The following is a 24,581-nucleotide window of genomic DNA, read 5'->3' on the forward strand; positions in this document are numbered from 1 at the left end:
CTTTCTTTAAAATGAGTCAAAATTCTTTAGTTCGGTGTCGGAGATTCTCCATATAGATGAATTGTACAGTAGGACGGGTTTAACAAAAGCATTGTAGTTATAGTCCGTAGTGATAAGTGCACGGACAATGTCGAAACAAGCCTTCGTGACGGCTTTAAACACTTTTTATTGTAATTATTTATTTGGAAAAGCAATATCAATTTCAGTAAAATTAGAAGTCAAAAAAAACTATTCCGTTGTATATAAATTTAAGAGTAATAAATGGGAAAGATGAAATAAGAAAGTTTATTCAGCTAAAAATGAAGAACAATGAGAAAGGAAATCTCTTCAAATCGAATTTGTCGAAATAGCAAGTCCGGTTAAGAGAATTTAGGAGAATATTTCTGATGACTGTGTTTGTAACCCTCTTATGCCGGGTTATCTTAATTTTAGGTGCTCACTTGAAGAGTCATTTGTATTCAAGCACAGAAGTTTGAATCTTCTGTCTCAAAAAGCTACTCGAAATCATCGAGTAAATTGATTCCACATTTTGATAGCGGCCCAAAAAATTTTTTGAACGGTAAAATTCTCATATCTGCAAGAAGATGAATATGTCTATAAGCTAAAAATTATTACTAAAAATGCTATCAAGCTTTACAAATAATCAAAGATTTTTATAATCAATTCAGAAATTTTGACGTTAATAGGTCTAATGGCTTAAATAAAACAAGTAAGGCTTTCACGAAAGACGAAAACTACATGATTTAGATAATTTTTATGGATTCTGTTATCCGCCATCTTCTAATAATCGCCAAATTTATAGAACTCCTATTTTTGGCGGATATGAAAGACATGTAACTATTGTCGCAAAATTTTCAATTTAGTCAACGTCGAAGATAGTGGGGATCTGTCAAAAAATTCACTCTAAAGGGATTCATTAATCAATATTTTTTTAATAAATAGCCGTAAATTCATTGATGACACCTGACATGGTTTCACCCTCAGCTATCGACATAATATGATTTTAAAATTTATTAGAAAATAATTATAAACTATTTATTATCGTTGCCATAATATAACACGATTTTTGCCAGAGAAACCATTTTTTATGAACAATTAAAAATGAATTTTTAATATTCAAAGAAGAAAAGCAAATTCTCTTATTATAATAATTCTTATTATGTATTTCTAGCAAAATCGAAATTTTTTAGTTAAAAAAATTATATTTTTTACTTAGTGGTGCTAAAACATGAATTGAACAGAATTTAATAATGATTTTTTCACAAAATATTTTTTTCCAATTTTAACTTAAATTAATAAAAAAACTTAAAAATATAATTTATTAATATAAAATATATTTTTTAATTGGCAAACCTTATATCACAAGATTGACAACGCAATAAATTGATTGCAAATAATGGTTTTTCATTTTGCTGTGGTTATATCTTTAGGTTCTTTCTTCTGGTGTCAAAGTTAATGACGAGGTTATATCGCGCTTTAACGACATGAAACTAAAAAGGACAAAACCACATTTCCTAGTATTCGGGTACTGCAATAACTACGAACAAATCGAGCTAAAATATTCAGGAGAAGAGTTTAATGATCTCACTGATGGTAAAAATTAAATTAAGTTACTCCCTGTAGAGGAGGCTTTTGATAAGCTGTTAGACTACATTCGCTCTACAGACGATTGTTTTTATTTGGTTGTCGATATTGTTGGTAAGCTGCTCCTGATAAAATGGTTAAACTAATAAAATACAAAATTACTAGGAATAATGAAAGATCTGGTATTAAAAGCCGAATGATGATTGCTTCTTCTTTTAATGAAATGAAGATTAAGTTGCAAACCAAGAGCATTGAAGTCAATGACATAAACGATTTGAAGTACAGCGATATTGTTAGGGAAGTCAGAAAGTGACGCCGTTTTGTTAATTTTGGATTCCTTTGTTTCTACAATAATGCAATTAATTTCATTAATAAATTTGATTATTTCAATTCACAGTAGTTATATTTAGTTTAAATTCTGTACAAATACCACCATGAGGCTGGCTTTTAAGTGCGCTTATCGTAGTTATCTAAGATTATTTAACTGCGAAATTTTTCTTATTTTTAATAAAGTTTTTAAGGTTTAATTAGATATATAGCCTCAAAAATGTTTGCCTCTAAATATATAATTGATTTAAGTTAAAGATATTTATTTAATAGCTTTGATATCATCTACCTGTCCATCGATCACTTTTATCATCAATTGTCAATAATATCACTCTTCAATGATGTTATAATCTATATTATCACAGTTGGAGACGTTCAATTAAAAATAAAGTTGTGAAAAACTATATCAGCAGATGCATCACTTATAAAAGTTATGATCAATTAATCAAAAAACCGCAAACCAAAAAATAATAATTTTCTTTTCTAGCAATTATCAACAGTAAAATTTTACAAAAGTTTCTTAAATATTTCATTTCTACTTTAAATTATTATCTAAGCCGATATTGAAAGTAATACGAGTTAATAGTTAAATTATTTAAAATTAACGATCGATTGAAATAGCAAAATACAAAAAGTAAAGTGAAACTTTTTTGTTACGATACTTAAATGTAAAAAGTTTTATAGTATATTTACGACCTGAAAAATTTAGAATCATAAATATTTAACATTTTTGTGAGAAAAAAATTGTTTATATCTGACCTGAATACTAACGATTTTTATTTTGACAGATTGCAAATTATCCTAAAAAAGTTGATCAATCACATTAAATTGAATATAATTTTTTGGTCCATATGTTACAATTAATGATATATTATGAAAAAAATAACATATTTTCAGGATCATTCAATGCTAGGGATTATACTAATATTAGTAATCCAGTGCCAGAGGTTATTTGCTAATAATGCAGTGAATTCTTCAAGGTAATGCTTTTTTAATTTTTTAATTTAGATATTGCAACGTAACTAAACAAGTTACCGAGAAAAAAACTGATCTTTGTCGAAATTTTATTGATATGCTTTACGACAGCTGGTTCCTTGCAGAAAGTTACTCTAAATATTCAAGAAATGATTTGCTACAATTGTTAGAGACTAAAAGTGATAAATTGTGTGACTATGCCCGGTATATATTTTAATATGTCTTATAATAGAAATGTTTCTGTGGAAGTGCAAACATGTTGCGAAGGCTACACTGGACAACTTTGCGATAAACGTAAAAATTCTCATCTCTATTATAGCTGTTTGCTCGCCAAAATGCTTAAATGGAATTTGCATAGCACCAAATGTGTGTAATTGCAAAGACGGATTTGCCGGATTCAGATGTGAAGACGATCTATCAAGTTTTTTTTACATAAAAAACAATTAAACCTCAACAGAAATAACTAATGAATTAAAATACTGCTATAAATACAACAAATGTTATGGGGAAAAGTACTTTGATCAAAGTGGAATTAGCAATTCAAACTCAATAAAAACATTTTCCGACTGTTGTTCATTTAATATACAGGGTTCATGGGGATATCCTGGAAACCACACTTGCTTACCATGCCAATCTGGTTTTTATAAATGTTTAATTTACACATAGATCAAACAGGTGCGACGATGAATAATTCGTATGGTATATTTCTGAAAATATATTTATAGTTTTAACAATAAAGAATAAATATGCTTTACCCTTTTCTACATGTGAGAATTCCTTTTCACACTATCGGACATTTGATGGAAGAGAATATACATTTTACAGCCAATGTTGGTACACTCTTGTTGCAAATCCTTCCAATTCGATAACAATAAGTGCCTTAGCGTCGAACTGCAAAAGTTGTCTTATGTGTAGAAAAGTTAGTTTGTATATTTAATAATTATAGGAAATGAGAATTGTCGTAGAAAAAGATCCTATAGTCACTTTCAAAGGAAATGAAGTTCTAGTTGATGGGGTCAAGATTTCTACGAACACTACTTATTTTAGCGACAGTTTTTTCATATTTAATTAAAAACTTAAAGTGTTTGAGATATCAAAAACTCATTCCTACGTTAATTACGTTAATAAAAGAGGGATTCGAATAAAATGGGAGTCCACATCAGGGAATGTTATCCATATTACAATGAACAAAATTTTCCAGCAATCAGAGTTTCGGGGACTTTGTGGGCTATTTGACGGGAATATTCAAAGTAAAGTTGAATAAAATACAAATTTTAAGATGATTTTACAACGATCAATAACATTGTTACTCAGGATGTCGCAAAATTTGCAAATTCTTTTAAAGAAGGTTATAGCAAAGTATCTAGTTTCTCGTAATTTTTAGTGTCCTGATGGATACACTGGTTTGCCAAAATGTTCAGATCCTACTTTTATTAAAGAAGCTGAAATTCAATGTAGTAAAATAAATTCCAATTTGTTCTCTGCTTGTTCTCAAAGAGTGATTTTTTGTTTTCAATTACTAAAGGTTGATCCGAAAGGATTATACGAACGATGCAAAAAGGAATATTGCTATGCTCGTGAAACATCGACAATTGAAGAAGCAAATGCTCTTCTCTGTGCCACTTTGGAAGAATATTCTTCGTTTTGTTCTGAATCAGGACTTAATATTCACTGGAGAACTTCCAAGATATGCCGTATCTTTGACTATCATATCATAAATAGCAATTAAATGTCCTGGAAATATGGAATACACCGAATGCATAAATTCATGTACAACATGCTCATCAATGCCACATCTTCTGAAAAAGTGCAACGATGACTGCACTCCTGGATGCCAGTGTCCCAGTGGAACATTTTTTGATGGAAGAAATTGTGTAGAAGCGAAATACTGCCCTTGCTACTTTGGGAAGAAAATATATGAAAATGGTGAAATAATAAAACAAAATTGTAAAACATGGTTTCAATTAAAATTAACGACTTATAGCGTATGTAAATCAGGTTTTTGGCAATGTCCAAATATCGAGTGTCCAGGAGAATGCCAATTAATTGGCATTGGAAACTATTTAACATTTGATCTCGAAAGCTTTAAACATTTATATAGTAATCCATGCATATACGAACTTCTTAAAGTATTTCTATAATCAACATTTTTTTAGCTAAGAGAAGAAGATCTATCCATATCTGTTGACAATTCTCAGTGTAGTGTAGGAGATAAAAACAGTCTTTATGGAAACAATACTATTTGTCAGCGAAAGATTTTAATAACAATAAGAAAGTCGACTTCAATCCTACTTCATTCATTTAATAAGAATCCAATTGTGCAAATAAACAACATTTCTCTAAAAAATTTTCCACAACATAGCAAATTTTTCAGAATCCGTAAAATTGAACCAAATTTTATAATGCTATCGCGCTATGGCCTTCATATTCTTTGGGATTTGCAGTCCCGGATTTATATAACCTTGGGAAACTTTCATCTCCGAAAAGTATTAATATCATTTAAATGACATTTTAGTCACTTGGAATGTGTGGGACATTTGATTACAATTCAAAAAATGAATACTTGACGAGAAGTGGAAGCCTTGAATTTAACTACAAATCCTTGGCTAAGGAATACACTTTAAGTACACAAGACCAATGCCAAACTGCAAGTGCAGTGCTTCTAGAGTGTCCAATTAAAATAAAGGTTGATTTTTTAAAGATTCAATTTTTAGAATGAAGCTATTCTAAATTGTGAACCATTGATAGAAAATCAGGGCATACTGTCAAAGTGTTTCGAAGCTGTCAATTCTCCAGAATATCATCAAATGTGCATAAAAGATATATGTGCTATGAATGGGATCCAAGCTAACCAAGTTGCCTGCATTCACATTTCTGCTTATGTCTACGAATGCGCGAAGAAAGGAATAAATGTAACATGGGACGCACTCCGAATGAAATGCGGTGAAAAATAAAAATATTTTTGTAGGTATAAATTGTCCCGAAAACAGTGAGTTTCACAATTGCATGTCACCATGTGGACTACATTGTCACGAAAATGAAGGGAACGATGAAGAATGCAAATCAAACTGTGTTCCAGGATGTAAATGCAAAGATGGGATGATTTTTGATGCCAATGGTCGTTGTGTTCATCGGAGTAACTGCACTTGTATTGATAAAGATATCACATATAAGAATCATGATAAATTTTCTACGTCCTCAATGAATTGGTGATTAACTTTCATTCTTAACTACAGCATTTGCATCGAAGGAGTAATTAAGTGTCACAAAAAAAATTCTTCTATATCATGCCCAAACAATTTAGTTCAAAGAATAACTAAAGGGTGTCCAAAACGTTGTGATTCGACTCAAGACGAACTTGAAGAATGTGCTAATAATATTTATCATGGCTGTGGCTGTAATGAAGGATATGTTTTATCTCAAATGGTATGCCGTTAATTTTTTGTAATAATATTTGTAGAATGAATGTGTTATGCCAGATGAATGTCCGTGTTTTCATGCAAATAAATTTTATAAATTCGGTGATAAAATTGGATCAAAATGTTCTAACTAGTAAAATTATAGTTTAATTTCATTTAAAAGTATCTGCAAAAATAAAGTTTGGATTAAAAATACAGATAGTCAAGAATGTGGAGGTAATTTATGCTAAATACTTTACATTTAGGCACCTGTACTACATACGGAGATTCACATTTTGTAACATTTGATGGGAAGGCTTTCTCGTTTGAAGGACAATGCAAATATACTATTGCAAAGTCAAAAGCAAATTCCTCTTTTGTAATAAATACTCAAAATTTTGCATGCGGAGTATCAGGTAGGAATAAATAGTCACTAAATATTAAAGGTCTAACATGTTTGAAATTAGTGGAAATAATAATTGAAAACGTTCAAATTCAACTTGGTGATAACAATGAATTTATAATAAATGGGCGTAAATTAACAAACGATTATCATGCTAAACATATTCATATCATATATAAACATCAATCACATGTTCGTGTGATCTCCGAAAAAATTGGCTTTGAAATACTCTGGGACAAAGGAACGACAGTTTATATTTATCTAAATCGAAAATGGATGGGAAAAGTTACCGGACTTTGTGGTGACTTTGATAACAATCAACTAAACGAATTTACAACTCCTAGTCTTGCATTTCTCAACTCGGCTGATGATTTCGCAAATTCTTGGCGTGTTCCTAGTTCGGAATGCAGTATGAATTTTAATAAAACTTCCGGAAACTTTCTGAAAATTTGTCCACATAATGTATTTGAATTATTGTAAATTTTTAGGAAAGATTTAAGTGGGCTAATGATAAATGCTCAATTATTAATTCGGGGACTATGTTCCAGACATGTCGAGATGTCTTATCAGAAGATGTTGTAGATACTTTTTTTGAAAACTGCCTATATGATGCATGCCAGTAATAAGTTGACGAATTTAATGAATAGTTGTACTGAGGGAGGAGATTGTGAATGTTTGTGTACTTCTGTAGCTGCATTTGCACAGACTTGCACTAACAACGGGGTAGAAGTATTATGGAGATCACCATCATTTTGTCGTATCAAATAGTTTTGATTTAAGTAAAAGCTTACATGTGCCAAAATGGAAAAGAATATCATTCATGTGGTAATCCTTTGACAAAAAAATGCGATTATTCGATTTCAAAGTATTTATTGCCGACCAAAGATATGGTTTGTCACGAAGGATGTTTCTGTTCCAATAATTTGCGCGAAGATGGTATTTATATATTTTAAGTTTTATAAAGTTAATGGGAAATGTGTTGAACAGCAAGATTGCGCATGCCAGTTACGAGGAGAGTACTATGATCCCGGATCCGAAATTATAATCGGATGTGAAAAATGGTTTAAGAATAAGAATAAATTTAGTTTTTGTAAAAATGGAAAGTTTGAATGTTCTGACGAAAATTGTATTAAATGCCAGAAAGAAGAATATAGGTGCTTAAATGGTCTACAATGTTTGCCTTTAAATAAAAAATGTGATAACAAAATTGATTGCCTTGATGGATCAGATGAAAAAAATTGCGGAGGTTTCAGCATATGAATTTTATTTTCAAGTTTCGAAATGTAAAAATGGAAGTTTTTGTTGTGATAATTTCCGGATAATCGACATTTCAATGAAATGTGATGGAATTGCAGACTGTATGGATGGGACTGACGAGGAAACCTGCGGTATTTAACTTTTAAGAAAATAATTATTTACAGAAACTTGCCAGGATGATAGATTTGACTGTGGATACGGAGAATGTATTGATAACAAATATCGATGTGACGGAACCAAGCACTGTATTACAGGAAATGATGAGCTTAATTGCAAACCTGGAATATGCAAAAACAAAACTGAATATTCGTGTAACAACGGCGGATGTGTTAAACATACTGCTATATGTGACGGTCATGATGATTGTGGGGATGGGTCAGACGAAATTAATTGCTTTGGAGGTCTGATTTAAAATTGATTTTGATTTTAGTTTGTCATTTACGTGAATTAACAAAAACGGATTTATTCAAAATTTACAGTACTAGCAACAACAATACCATAACAAATGTGTTACACGAGACACAGTTGTGGAAGTTTGACGAATCAGATAATGAAACAACATTCCATTATATTATTCCGAGCAAAACGATCAGAATAATGAAAATACAAGCTTCTGCAATTAACACCGATGAAGTCATCCTTATGATGGAAATAAAAGAAAACAACCCTCAGTTGTTACATTTAATGGCAGTAATTAATTGTAATTTGATAGGAAACAAAAATTACAAACAATTTTTTCACAATTAATATCCCAGAACATGCTCAGAAAAGTCAATATTTTAAAACAGTTTTCAAAAGTAATGGGAAAAAAGCAAATAAGGCTGAACTTAATAATCTAAAGATTTATTATTGTGGGAAGCAAATAATTAGTAGCTGCGATGGAAAGAAACTCAATGACACACATTTTATAATTTCATCGTCTTCAAATGCGATAGGTAAAACAGCAGATATGGCAAAAATGGTCCATAATTCATGGAATCCGTCTGCCATAGACCCAAACGTGCATCTAGACTTGTATTTTGGAGAGAAAAATAAACCTATAATAAAAATAATCAAATTTGATATGACGACACCATCAAGAGTAATAGTATCTACAAAGGATAACAAGGATTCAAAATACACAATATATAAAGTCAGTAATTTATTGTCATAACAAAATAGAACATAATATCACTAAAAATGAATTTTGAAATAGAAATGAACAATAATTTTTCAGCAAGAAATATAAAATTTGAATTTTTTGGAATAGAAAATAATTTAACAAGAAATGAAATATATATTAATCAACTAGAAGTAATAGGATGTGGAGGAAAATTAATAGGTAAATAATAAGAACAAATAAAATTAGAACAAAATAAAACAAGAGAAGAAATTAACAACACACCAACAGGTAAGAAAAGATTGAATAAAAATTAAAAAGGAAAATGTGAAAATACAACGACATTATTAGAATTGATGGGAAAATATCCAATGAACTTAGGGGAGCAAAAAAGCTATGTGGTAATACGAAATGAGAGCTTAAAAATAATAATATCAAACAAAGAAAAATGGGTGGTAGAAAGAATTTATGGAACAGTAAATGAAACAGAAAAAATAATGAAAGTAATTGTAGAAACAGATGACATTGAAAAAGTAAAGAAAAATATTTTAAAAATTAGAGAAAAGAATTTACAAAAAATTTTGACATGCAAATAAAAAGCAAAACAAATATAATAGAGCTGACAATATTAAATACTGATACAAACCAATTGCTAAAAAACAAAATAGAAAAATTGAATATAATCGGATGTATAAGTAGGATAAAATATAAAATTAAAAATAGGAGAATTCAATACAGTAAAACAAACGACAAAATATAGTACTGCATATACATCAGAATATAAAATACCAATCTATACAAATAAACCTAAAAACGAATCGACAATTGAAAAAATGCCAACAATAACAAGTATAAAGATTTTTTTATTAATCACAAATAGGCAAAATAACTACTGAAAAACCAACCACTGAGCATCTTACAACAGAGAAGACTACTGAAATTAATGTCCCAATATATACCACTGAATCCACAACTCAAAAGATGCCAACAATTACAAGTATGTTAATTTTGTACTATTTTTATTAGAAGAAGAAATCACTAGCAAAAAACCAACCCCTGAGCATACAACACACCAAAAAACAACAGAAATCAATGTTCCAATTTATACAACTGCACCCACAACTCAATTGATGCCGACATTACAAGTTTTTAATAATTAGATTATTTATCGAAAAGAAGTCATCACAACAGAACAACCTACCACGGAACACCCAACGACTGAAAAAACAACTCAAATTAATGTCCCAATTTACACGACCGAACCGACAACTCAAAAAATGCCAACAATAACAGTTTAAAGATTTTTTTATTAATCACAAATAGGCAAAATAACTACTGAAAAACCAACCACTGAGCATCTTACAACAGAGAAGACTACTGAAATTAATGTCCCAATATACCACTGAATCCACAACTCAAAAGATGCCAACAATTACAAGTATGTTAATTTTGTACTATTTTTATTAGAAGAAATCACTAGCAAAAAACCAACCCCTGAGCATACAACACACCAAAAAACAACAGAAATCAATGTTCCAATTTATACAACTGCACCCACAACTCAATTGATGCCGACAATTACAAGTTTTTAATAATTAGATTATTTATCGAAAAGAAGTCATCACAACAGAACAACCTACCATGGAACACCCAACGACTGAAAAAACAACTCAAATTAATGTCCCAATTTACACGACCGAACCGACAACTCAAAAAATGCCAACAATAACAAGTTTAAAGATTTTTTTATTAATCACAAATAGGCAAAATAACTACTGAAAAACCAACCACTGAGCATCTTACAACAGAGAAGACTACTGAAATTAATGTCCCAATATATACCACTGAATCCACAACTCAAAAGATGCCAACAATTACAAGTATGTTAATTTTGTACTATTTTTATTAGAAGAAATCACTAGCAAAAAACCAACCCCTGAGCATACAACACACCAAAAAACAACAGAAATCAATGTTCCAATTTATACAACTGCACCCACAACTCAATTGATGCCGACAATTACAAGTTTTTAATAATTAGATTATTTATCGAAAAGAAGTCATCACAACAGAACAACCTACCATGGAACACCCAACGACTGAAAAAACAACTCAAATTAATGTCCCAATTTACACGACCGAACCGACAACTCAAAAAATGCCAACAATAACAAGTATAAAGATTTTTTATTAATCACAAATAGGCAAAATAACTACTGAAAAACCAACCACTGAGCATCTTACAACAGAGAAGACTACTGAAATTAATGTCCCAATATATACCACTGAATCCACAACTCAAAAGATGCCAACAATTACAAGTATGTTAATTTTGTACTATTTTTATTAGAAGAAATCACTAGCAAAAAACCAACCCCTGAGCATACAACACACCAAAAAACAACAGAAATCAATGTTCCAATTTATACAACTGCACCCACAACTCAATTGATGCCGACAATTACAAGTTTTTAATAATTAGATTATTTATCGAAAAGAAGTCATCACAACAGAACAACCTACCACGGAACACCCAACGACTGAAAAAACAACTCAAATTAATGTCCCAATTTACACGACCGAACCGACAACTCAAAAAATGCCAACAATAACAAGTTTAAAGATTTTTTTATTAATCACAAATAGGCAAAATAACTACTGAAAAACCAACCACTGAGCATCTTACAACAGAGAAGACTACTGAAATTAATGTCCCAATATATACCACTGAATCCACAACTCAAAAGATGCCAACAATTACAAGTATGTTAATTTTGTACTATTTTTATTAGAAGAAATCACTAGCAAAAAACCAACCCCTGAGCATACAACACACCAAAAAACAACAGAAATCAATGTTCCAATTTATACAACTGCACCCACAACTCAATTGATGCCGACAATTACAAGTTTTTAATAATTAGATTATTTATCGAAAAGAAGTCATCACAACAGAACAACCTACCACGGAACACCCAACGACTGAAAAAACAACTCAAATTAATGTCCCAATTTACACGACCGAACCGACAACTCAAAAAATGCCAACAATAACAAGTTTAAAGATTTTTTTATTAATCACAAATAGGCAAAATAACTACTGAAAAACCAACCACTGAGCATCTTACAACAGAGAAGACTACTGAAATTAATGTCCCAATATATACCACTGAATCCACAACTCAAAAGATGCCAACAATTACAAGTATGTTAATTTTGTACTATTTTTATTAGAAGAAATCACTAGCAAAAAACCAACCCCTGAGCATACAACACACCAAAAACAACAGAAATCAATGTTCCAATTTATACAACTGCACCCACAACTCAATTGATGCCGACAATTACAAGTTTTTAATAATTAGATTATTTATCGAAAAGAAGTCATCACAACAGAACAACCTACCACGGAACACCCAACGACTGAAAAAACAACTCAAATTAATGTCCCAATTTACACGACCGAACCGACAACTCAAAAAATGCCAACAATAACAAGTTTAAAGATTTTTTTATTAATCACAAATAGGCAAAAAACTACTGAAAAACCAACCACTGAGCATCTTACAACAGAGAAGACTACTGAAATTAATGTCCCAATATATACCACTGAATCCACAACTCAAAAGATGCCAACAATTACAAGTATGTTAATTTTGTACTATTTTTATTAGAAGAAATCACTAGCAAAAAACCAACCCCTGAGCATACACACACCAAAAAACAACAGAAATCAATGTTCCAATTTATACAACTGCACCCACAACTCATTGATGCCGACAATTACAAGTTTTTAATAATTAGATTATTTATCGAAAAGAAGTCATCACAACAGAACACCTACCACGGAACACCCAACGACTGAAAAAACAACTCAAATTAATGTCCCAATTTACACACGACCGAACCGACAACTCAAAAAATGCCAACAATAACAAGTTTAAAGATTTTTTTATTAATCACAAATAGGCAAAATAACTACTGAAAAACCAACCACTGAGCATCTTACAACAGAGAAGACTACTGAAATTAATGTCCCAATATATACCACTGAATCCACAACTCAAAAGATGCCAACAATTACAAGTATGTTAATTTTGTACTATTTTTATTAGAAGAAATCACTAGCAAAAAACAACCCCTGAGCATACAACACACCAAAAAACAACAGAAATCAATGTTCCAATTTATACAACTGCACCCACAACTCAATTGATGCCGACAATTACAAGTTTTTAATAATTAGATTATTTATCGAAAAGAAGTCATCACAACAGAACAACCTACCACGGAACACCCAACGACTGAAAAAACAACTCAAATTAATGTCCCAATTTACACGACCGAACCGACAACTCAAAAAATGCCAACAATAACAAGTTTAAAGATTTTTTTATTAATCACAAATAGGCAAAATAACTACTGAAAAACCAACCACTGAGCATCTTACAACAGAGAAGACTACTGAAATTAATGTCCCAATATATACCACTGAATCCACAACTCAAAAGATGCCAACAATTACAAGTATGTTAATTTTGTACTATTTTTATTAGAAGAATCACTAGCAAAAAACCAACCCCTGAGCATACAACACACCAAAAAACAACAGAAATCAATGTTCCAATTTATACAACTGCACCCACAACTCAATTGATGCCGACAATTACAAGTTTTTAATAATTAGATTATTTATCGAAAAGAAGTCATCACAACAGAACAACCTACCACGGAACACCCAACGACTGAAAAAAACAACTCAAATTAATGTCCCAATTTACACGACCGAACCGACAACTCAAAAAATGCCAACAATAACAAGTTTAAAGATTTTTTTATTAATCACAAATAGGCAAAATAACTACTGAAAAACCAACCACTGAGCATCTTACAACAGAGAAGACTACTGAAATTAATGTCCCAATATATACCACTGAATCCACAACTCAAAAGATGCCAACAATTACAAGTATGTTAATTTTGTACTATTTTTATTAGAAGAAATCACTAGCAAAAAACCAACCCCTGAGCATACAACACACCAAAAAACAACAGAAATCAATGTTCCAATTTATACAACTGCACCCACAACTCAATTGATGCCGACAATTACAAGTTTTTAATAATTAGATTATTTATCGAAAAGAAGTCATCACAACAGAACAACCTACCACGGAACACCCAACGACTGAAAAAACAACTCAAATTAATGTCCCAATTTACACGACCGAACCGACAACTCAAAAAATGCCAACAATAACAGTTTAAAGATTTTTTTATTAATCACAAATAGGCAAAATAACTACTGAAAAACCAACCACTGAGCATCTTACAACAGAGAAGACTACTGAAATTAATGTCCCAATATATACCACTGAATCCACAACTCAAAAGATGCCAACAATTACAAGTATGTTAATTTTGTACTATTTTTATTAGAAGAAATCACTAGCAAAAAACCACCCCTGAGCATACAACACACCAAAAAACAACAGAAATCAATGTTCCAATTATACAACTGCACCCACAACTCAATTGATGCCGACAATTACAGTTTTTAATAATTAGATTATTTATCGAAAAGAAGTCATCACAACAGAACAACCTACCACGGAACACCCAACGACTGAAAAAACAACTCAAATTAATGTCCCAATTTACACGACCGAACCGACAACTCAAAAAATGCCAACAATAACAAGTTTAAAGATTTTTTTATTAATCACAATAGGCAAAATAACTACTGAAAAACCAACCACTGAGCATCTTACAACAGAGAAGACTACTGAAATTAATGTCCCAATATATACCACTGAATCCACAACTCAAAAGATGCCAACAATTACAAGTATGTTAATTTTGTACTATTTTTATTAGAAGAAATCACTAGCAAAAAACCAACCCCTGAGCATACAACACACCAAAAAACAACAGAAATCAATGTTCCAATTTATACAACTGCACCCACAACTCAATTGATGCCGACAATTACAATTTTTAATAATTAGATTATTTATCGAAAAGAAGTCATCACAACAGAACAACCTACCACGGAACACCCAACGACTGAAAAAACAACTCAAATTAATGTCCCAATTTACACGACCGAACCGACAACTCAAAAAATGCCAACAATAACAAGTTTAAAGATTTTTTTATTAATCACAATTAGGCAAAATAACTACTGAAAAACCAACCACTGAGCATTTTACAACAGTAAAGATTACTGAAACTAATAGTCCCGTTTTCTCTTCTTTATCTTCAACCGTTAAGACATCTCCTTTTCCCAGTTTTCTTTCTGTATGTATTTTTTAGAATTTTGTCCTTCTAATTTCTCCTCTATTCCTAAATCTTTAATTGAAGCTCTTCCTTCCTCCTCCTCATTAGATCATCTTATTGTTAATATTTTTTCTGAATCTGGTTATTGGTCTCCTTCTGATTCTTTGTCTCAATACATTACTTTCCGTTTTAAAATGTTCAATCCTAAGCTTGTTTCTCTTAATATTCATCTTTCTGGAGCTGATTCTATTCGTATTCTTTCTGGTAATTATTCTGATAATTTGATATTCCATTCGGTTTATTTTTGTATTTTTATTTTAGTCTCACAATGTTGATTTTTCTTCTCATAAATTGTTTGTTAATTTTCTTTCTCCTTATACTCTTACTGCTCAGTATTTATCTCTCCAGTTTTTGTGCTCTTCTTCTAATAATTATTCTTGCCAGAATCTTAAAGTTTTGTTTGTTGACATTGTCGCTTGCTCGGATGAAGGTTTCCCTTTAATTCTTTTTTTAGATATCATCATTTCAAAAGTTTCAACTTTTTGTATTGTTCAAGTTTTTATTTTATTATAGCAACCACCACTAAGAAACCAGTTAACGTTGGAGTTCCTTGTAAATTCCCTCCTAATGGTTAATTCGTTTTTTAACGTTTTAAGAATGTTCTAATCAAGTCTTTAATATTGCCGGTCCCGAGAATTTGCACAATGTCAAAATTACTGCATCAAGTCATCTGAACGGAACTGACCCACGTTTTATATTTTCAAATGAAAATGTATTTTTATTAAAAATATATATTCAGGAATGGATTCCCATTCCGTCTGACAATAAACCCTTTATAAAACTTGAATTTCCGTTTTATTTAAAGACTATTGTTAGCGATTTTGAACTTACAATGCCAAATCTTATTATGGTCAATATCGAAATTAAACTTTTCTATCTTGGAAATGAAATTTTTTTTGTATCTTTAGAAAAATAATTTATCATAGACTAAATTGGTTTCATTAAGTGGTCTAATTAAAATGGACTTTATAGAAAGGTTCAATTCTACGTATTTGGTTGACACAATCTTGATTTCTTTTGATAGCCCAGATATATCTGCATACAAATTTATTGTCAATGGGTGTTTCAAAAATAGAACTAAATGTTATTTATTTATTCATTACTTTTTAGTTGAAACTCCAACGACTATTAAATATTCTGAATGTTTAAGTTTTACTTGTTTACTTTTAGATTGCAAGCCCCTTTCACTTCTTACTCCAGAAAATTCGGATCATTTCTACCTTGAGTCATCTGAAGGATCTCCACTAGATCTTCTTAATGATGATACTTGGACCGCTAAAAATGACAACTCCTACCTTACCATCAACTTAAAAAACAATTTACAGATTGTTGCTGTTTCTCTCAAGACTAACAATCTGGCTCTTTCTACTATTAAAGCAATACTCGAAGGAAACGAGGGAATTAAGCACGTTCATGTTAGGCTATATACGAAATAATATTTATAGACACTCATTCCTAAGTTTCTGCAGGATTCTTCTTTACTTTTTATGAAACCAATTTTGGCTAGAAAAATAACATTGATTTTTAAAAAAGACGAAAATCATTTGGACGGTCTAATTGAAATTAGAAATTTGAATGTTGAAATTTGTACATCTGATGGTTGTTTATGTTTATGATTTGTAGATGAAAAATGTAGTTTGAAAACAAAAACTGAAGAATTGAAAAACGATGAATGTATTTCTTTAAATAATGTTACACATTCTTATTGTCACGGAAATTGTGATTCCGGGACTAATTTAGTTTTTCGGGTATATATTCACAAGTTAAAGTTTTATTAGAATATGACTGTACATGCTATTAATAAATGTTATTGTTGCAGTGGAATAGTAGATAAAACTAATCCATTTATTCCGGTTGAAATGAAATGCAGAAACAGTATCAATTCAATAAAAATACCAAAATATGCAGCATGTTATTGTAGATCGTGTGGAATTCATTAAACTCTAAAATTAAATTTATGTTGTCAATTAAACTAAAATTTGCTGTAATAACCAAATTAAAGTTTATTAATTTTTTATATTTAAAATTTATTAATAGCATCAATTAGTCAAAAGTGAATGAGTGATGATTGACCCTTAGCAAAATCTAATAAAAATATTTTAATCTCCAAGATTAATTTTTGCAAAGTTCGTATAGTTTAACGTTGATTTGTAATCAATATACAGTACTAATATTAAGGACTAAGTGTGTCTTAGCTTGTGTCTTACCTCCAAAAGACGAGTTATGGTTTGGCAGTTTTTAATTAAGTGACCGTTTTTGGTTGTGAATATTTTTCTTGGTTTTTAATAATTTCTGAATTTATGAGTGGGATAGTAATGATCGATTTACCTATTTATATTGTTTATAATTAATGTTGAGCACATTTTAAATCCCAATAATTTGAAATTTAAATACCACATTCATTAGAGTTTCTAAAAATATAAAAATCCCAAGTCGTTTTGAAAAAATGGAAATTTCAGAAAGAAATAATTTTTTACTTACACAGAACCCGATTTACAATCCATGTTGCCGGGATAAATTAGTTTTTATACCATGATATATGTTTTTCATAAACTATCTTAATTAAAATTAAGTATTTTTAATAAATCTGATATGTTTTGGATTCTTAATATATTTGTCTATAAATAAAGATCAATAAATAAAGATTAACTTGAAAATTTTTAGTTTTATTATTTTTAAAAGTGTTGGTATGAGATTCAATCAATTTTGTCGTCATTTGCCAGTCAGTGAAAATGCATAACGCTGAGTTGATTAAGATTTATTCATATGTAAATTATCGCGAATTTTTTTAATGAAATCTCCATGGGTGTCTTTAATTGTTAAATTTATTTTATTTAGTACCAGGAAAAATTTCTATAAAGAAATTCAAATAGTACGCCAGACTGAAACTGGAATAGTGACTCATCTATTTTTTTCTAACTTTTTATAGTTTCACCAGAAAGAAGAACGAATCAAGAAATTATGGAGTATCCTTTAATTATTGTATTTGATTATTTTAGAACGACATCAGAGAATTTAAAAATATATTTAAGAAATTTATTTCCAGATTATGAGTTGGAAAATGTGGAATACATATAATAGACCCGAATTAATAATTACTACATTGTTGATTGATCTCGAATTTATAAACGACTTTGAATATTCTGAATTTAAGTTATGATAGAAAATCCAAATAAAATAATATTGGATTGGATTTATATTCATAACCTCATGATATTGTTGATAGTTTAGTGAGCCGACGACATGCTTTTTGTTCATCTTGGAGTATTTTGTTCATTTTAACCAAAATTCAGAATTCTTAAAATTATTTTAGTGGGAAAGTTTTAAGGACCTCATCGTGTGAGTCGGAGACATTGTAATTGTTTATTTTAACAAAAATGCAGAAAATAATTTTTTTGATTTTTTAGCGGGAAGGTTTAAAGGACTTCATAATCATGTGAGTCGAGGACATGCGTGTTGCCCATTTTATCCAAAATCTAGAGAATATTTTTTTTAATTTTTGGCGGGAAGGTTTTAAGGACCTTATGATTGAGGATATTCTTGATATGTTTGTTTTTTGGATGAAAGATTTTTGGAAAACCTCATCATTTTGGGCTTGTTCCCCATTATTGGCGAATTCTGAGGGAGAAGGATTTTTACAATTTATCTTTACTTTGCCAAATTGAAGTTGGTGCATACACACAGACAGGCAGACACACACACCATACAATTTCGAAATATTAATTTATGTAAACATTGACTTTTCTATAGTACACAAATCCAGATATTAGTTAATTAAACTTCTTCTGGTCGCTACATCCTCTATTCAAAAAGTGATTCAGGTAGGCAAGCCCGCCTCTTTCCCTTCGAGGTACTGACAGGCAAGGGCGATGTTGAAGACACACTCATTTGGTGATAAATTGAATGTATGCGTGCGTTCCCTCACTGATGTTAACCGAACGTGCATATTGTAGAAATTTTTGAGTAACCAGCTCATCCCATATTAATACAATGGGTACTATCTTCACTTTCGCATGATAGATTAATTCCAGCTTTTTGGATAGGAGGTTATATTTCATAATTTTTTCGATCTCCATTTGCTGTAAGTTTTGGGAAGATGTTATCCCAACTTTCACCAACAAAATTTGATTCCTTATCTTGTCAAAACAAACAAATCGGGCTTGTTATGTTCCACGATGATGTCGGTCTTTCTAAATGTGTTCTATACCATTTTATTATCAAGATTTTTTAATACAATAACGTAAATTTTGAGTAATATTGTCATATGACAATGTTTCTATAAATTTCTAGTCATTCCTTTTTATACAACGATTTAAATGAATGCACAATCCCTTGATCAATTGATTGAATCTTAGATGTTGTCTTTGGAAAAAAAAATACAAATCGATATTACTAAATTCTCCATCAAAATAGTGGACTGCGCATTATCTAGAAGAAGAAAAATCTTTCTATTTTCAACACTCGTTTTGGAATTTAACCGTTCAACACAGTTTTTAAAAATTAAAATGGTCATCCGGGATTATTCTTTTTAAAATCAACAACTTCCAGTTTTTGTTGAATTTCGATAAGTTATTTTTTTCTTCAATAAAAACAAAAAATTATTTTTGAATTTATCTAAAGAAAATCTTTCCTTGTTTTCTTTCGGTTTCTGTTTTTTTGATCAATAAACGACATTCCTTCCTTCCACCTAAAGAAAAATGGGTTCTTTTCTATTTCATGAATCACGAAAATAGGTACTAAATTAACTAATGAATTGAAGGACTACGAACTCCCTCGCTCTGAGATGGAGTCCGTAGCCTTCCTTCAGGAGGTTGGAATCATTCCAACCGAAAAGAAATGCGCCAAAAGACATCTGATGACCCTAAAGCGAGATGGTACAACTTGGGTGTGCGATAAAAGCGAGTGTCGAATTTCAAATTCTGTCCGAAACGGTGTAATAAGAGAGTACTTTAGAGTACTAACCCTAACCCCAACCCTAACCCCAACCCTAACCCCACCCTAACCTAACAAAGAGGAACCGCGATAAAAGCGAGTGTCGAATTTCAAGTTCTGTCGAAACGGTGTAATAAGAGAGTACTTTAGAGTACTTTAGAGTACCAACCCTAACCCTAAACCCCAACCCTAACCCTAACAAAGAGGAACCGCGATAAAAGCGAGTGTCGAATTTCAAGTTCTGTCCGAAACGGTGTAATAAGAGAGTACTTAGAGTACTTTAGAGTACCAACCCTAAACCCCAACCCTAACCCTAACAAAGAGGAACCTCACGCCACTATATGGGTGAATACTTTGCAGGTATTAAATATTTAGATTTAATTTGTAGAATTTTTATGGAGAAGGCAAGTAAGCCATTTGGACAACGCATTCGACGAATTGTTAGACGCAATCGTGCAATTTTGCCAACTTTGAAAATAAAAAGTTTATAAGCTCAGATCTTTACTTGGCGACTCAGAAGATTACACGACAGAAGATTTCAGCCACAATAGCTCTCAACAAATTACAATCGATTTTATTGAGAAAAAAAGAAATTCATGCAAAGATAGGGCTGCGCTTATATAACGTATTTGTCCTTGGGAAAGTCGGAGAAAGACATAGAACAACTTTACTCTTTTCACAGAGACCAACTAAGAAAACTCTTTAATTATTCTTGGCAAAAGAAAAAAATATTTTACGGATGAATGAAGGAACACCTTCCGATTTCGCCATGGAAGAATTTTTCTGCCATAGTGAATATCCAACTTATAGAGGACCTCCAAGAGGTTGTCTTTCCGAGACAATTGCGGAGAATTATGCTGTCATCGGGGGGTCAATTGAAGGACCTGACGATCTGGACGAAATCAGAAGACAACCAAGGCAACGAAACAGATAAAAAAGACTATTGACGAGAATAGTTAAGAATACGGCACAAGCGAAACCTAAACACTGTTTATTGGCAACGCGAACGTACATTAACTAATTAACTAACAAATTCCTTCATCAGTATGATCAATTTGGATAACGTAAATTGGCTTTTCGTAAATAAATTAAAATTGAATCGGCAATCAAAAAGAATGTCGTTGTTTAATATTTTATTATATTTATGGAAAATTCTTAAATAGTTGGCGACTTAGCTTCTTTTAGTTTTTACAAATTTTTAATTTAGATACAGGAAAAAATGACGCCTATTAAATTAAAATTTATTATATTTTTCTAATATTTAATGTTTATATTATTTGGTTATAAAAATAAAATATTTTGTTAATATATTTCGTGCGTAGTTGTTTGTTTTGTTGTGTAAACTATAAATGTTTATTTTTAGGTTTAAACAAGCTTATTTTATCTTTAATTCTTTTAATATTTTATAGATAGAACATATATGGGAGATTTTCGTCCAAATAAGTTAAACTCAGGGGGAATTATAAAAGCTGTTATCAATATGCAAATATAACTTTTAGCCCGTAATAAAAGTGGCCAGCAACTATCCTAAAGGACAGACCTTACTGACCACCAACATGACCAAAAATATTCTGTCAAATGATAATCGTATCGTTATATCAACTAAGCCAAAAATTCAGTTAGCTAACACAACTACCAAGTTATTTCTATATTTGGCCAAATCATAGGAATAATACACCAAATTTAAATCCTACTATAAAAATTAAATCTGGTGCCCTTGTTCTACCGTTTTCAAAACCTTCTATTTCTATCGAAAAATATGATAAGCCAGTCAAAAGACAATATTTCTCAATGCCCCAGTCAAAGCCCATTCAGACTCCCTCGGACGATGATGTGATAGAAGTCGCTGATCAATTTTATTCTAATCCCAAAATCAGAATGCGTTCTTTTGCTCCTACAAAAAAATTTACCGAGTCATTTGAAATCGAAGATGACAATCCTGAGTTTGAAGAAGACGATGATGATGACAATCTGGGATATTCTGAGACATTTGGAGATTATACTCCAGCTAGATGTGCTTGTTCTTTTTTACACATATAGTGAATTATGGTGTTAAACATCCTGACCCTGTTGTGGAGACTGCCTCCCTTTCTTCTGTCCAACCTCCTCCTATAAAATACAAACTTCATTTTGATGAAGAAATAATTAAAAAATGTCTACTTTCTTCACTCCAATTGGAAGCTGTTATTTATGCCTGTCAAAGACATGAAAAGTTTATGGAAAGTGGAGAAAGGGCTGGATTTCTAATTGGTTTGTTTTTTAAGATTATGTTTTTAGGTGATGGAGCTGGCGTAGGCAAAGGGAGGACACTTGCTGCACTCGTGTTAGAAAATTGGATTCTTGGCCGGAAAAAGGCTCTTTGGTTTGTAACATATTTTGTGTATTTTTAGGCTGAGTGTTTCCAATGATCTAAAAATTGATTGCAGAAGAGATCTTGACGATATTGGAGCTGATCAGATTCCTGTTTATTCTCTCAACAAAGTTTGTTTTCTTTTTTATTTTAGTTCAAATATGACAAAATATCATCTGATGTGAATGGAAGAGTACGGAAAGGAGTGATATTTGCCACATACTCCAGTCTTGTCAGCGAAAGCCATTCCTACGTCGATGGAAAGCCTTTAACTCGTCTCAGACAATTGCTCAAGTGGTTCGGTCCTAATTTCGACGGACTTGTAACAGCATGTCTTCTAATTCTAAGATATTGTTGGATGAATGCCACAAGGCAAAAAACCTTATTTGTAATTCAACTTCAAAGTCCTCAAAAACTGGAAGAATCGTATTAGAATTACAGAACAAATGTCCGCTTGCAAGAGTTGTTTATTCGAGTGCTACTGGAGCAACTGAGCCTAAAAATATGGCTTATATGATTAGATTGGGTTTGTGGGGACGTGGAACCCCGTTTTATGATATTGGAGCTTTCCTTGAGTCAATTGACCGAAGGTGGTCTATTTGTATTTAAACTATCGCAGAGGAGTTGGTGCGATGGAATTACTTGCAATGGATATGAAAATGCGAGGGATTTATATTGCCAGACAGCTCAGCTTCCACGGAGTTACTTTCCGTACGGAGCAATGTAATTTAAGTGGGGACTTTATCAAACTTTATAACGCCTCTGTTCGATTTGTATGCTTATATTCGATGCATATTTTAGTGGCTTCGATTGTACGACGATTTTAAGACTGCTGCAAATCTTGTTAATCTGTGTTCTAAAGGGCGTAAACGAATATGGGCTCAATATTGGGCTGCCCATCAGCGTTTTTTCAAACACATTTGTATAGGAGCTAAAGTTGAGACTTGTGTGCAGTTGTGTCACCGTGAAATAAAGAACGGGCGGGTTTTAATGTCGAATTTTTTATTTTCAAGTGCATTGTGATCGGACTACAGTCAACTGGTGAGGCACAAATGACTGAGTCGTTCGATGATAATTCCAAGGAAATTGGAGAATTTGTCTCAAATGCCAAGTTGTTAAAAATGTATTCAAATCTGTAGAGGAATACTTCTTAATCTGGTCGAACGTCATTTCCCGACTTATGAAATGGCAAAGTCTTTTGCCAATGGCAATCCAAGCACCGAAACCAGCAGAGCTATTTCTCCCCAAGACAATTCGGACGATGATGTCATCTTTTTTGACAATGCTGATACGTCCAAACATATCACCTCTGGATTTAACCAAAAGAAAAATATTCTAAGTAATAAAAAGAACAAAAAAGATGATTCCGATGACTATGATTCATCGGATGCGTCGTCGGATGATTTTGTGACTGTTGGTTCCGTTGGTTTGTAACCATGTTTATTTAACCACACAAGAAAAGCGTAAACGTGGTCGTCCCAGATTAAATGCCCCTTCTAATACCGACAATTTCACTTCGATTGATAAATTTATTGCAGATTCTGGATTATGGAGTGATAAAAACTCAAATGGTTGTTTTCTTTGAGCATTCAACTAATAGTTATGCAATATTCTGACGTTTATCAACTAAAGCAGAGAGCTATTGATACTGTTCATAAGCTTGGACCGCTTTTACCACCAAATACTTTGGATTATCTTATTGAAAAGCTTGGCGGGTCGAGTAAAGTTTCCGAGGTTTTACGAATTATATCTGTTATTGAAGATGACGGGGCGTCGAGGCAGGATTGTAACAAATGATGCAGGGAAGCCTGTATTCCAGCTACGATCAGCAAATGATGTTCCACTGGAAGTTCTAAACCTGACTGAAAGACAAAGATTTATGGACGGAGATAAAGTTATATTGAAAAATGACTTTTA

At 31.6% G+C, this 24,581-nt stretch overlaps 1 protein-coding gene and 1 long non-coding RNA gene across 2 annotated transcripts; both read left to right on the top strand.

The window, feature by feature from the left end:
• Positions 1 to 10,516: 10,516 nt before the first annotated feature.
• LOC115228778 (mucin-3A-like) lies at positions 10,517 to 12,277 on the top strand. The gene is made up of 12 exons (XM_036499024.1): positions 10,517 to 10,627; positions 10,659 to 10,775; positions 10,807 to 10,923; positions 10,956 to 11,069; positions 11,101 to 11,217; positions 11,248 to 11,364; positions 11,397 to 11,510; positions 11,542 to 11,658; positions 11,690 to 11,806; positions 11,839 to 11,952; positions 11,984 to 12,100; positions 12,132 to 12,277. Exons 1-12 carry the CDS (start codon positions 10,612 to 10,614, stop codon positions 12,275 to 12,277), a joined length of 1,323 nt encoding a protein of 440 aa, XP_036354917.1. The 5' UTR covers positions 10,517 to 10,611.
• A 909-nt stretch (positions 12,278 to 13,186) lies between these two features.
• Positions 13,187 to 13,568, top strand: LOC115228818. The gene is made up of 3 exons (XR_003883266.1): positions 13,187 to 13,274; positions 13,306 to 13,422; positions 13,454 to 13,568. It is a non-coding gene; the product is annotated as an uncharacterized LOC115228818 (long non-coding RNA).
• Positions 13,569 to 24,581: the final 11,013 nt, after the last annotated feature.

The sequence above is a fragment of the Octopus sinensis genome, unplaced genomic scaffold (genome assembly GCF_006345805.1).
Source record: "Octopus sinensis unplaced genomic scaffold, ASM634580v1 Contig10970, whole genome shotgun sequence".
Taxonomy (NCBI): Eukaryota; Metazoa; Mollusca; class Cephalopoda; order Octopoda; family Octopodidae; genus Octopus; species Octopus sinensis.

Excerpts from the sequence above, each read along its gene's own strand:
- LOC115228778 (XM_036499024.1), top strand. Across the intron at positions 11,953-11,983 it reads ATTGATGCCGACAATTACAA|AAGTCATCACAACAGAACAA; the intron begins GTTTTTAATAAT and ends TTTATCGAAAAG. Across the intron at positions 12,101-12,131 it reads AAAAATGCCAACAATAACAA|GCAAAATAACTACTGAAAAA; the intron begins GTTTAAAGATTT and ends AATCACAAATAG.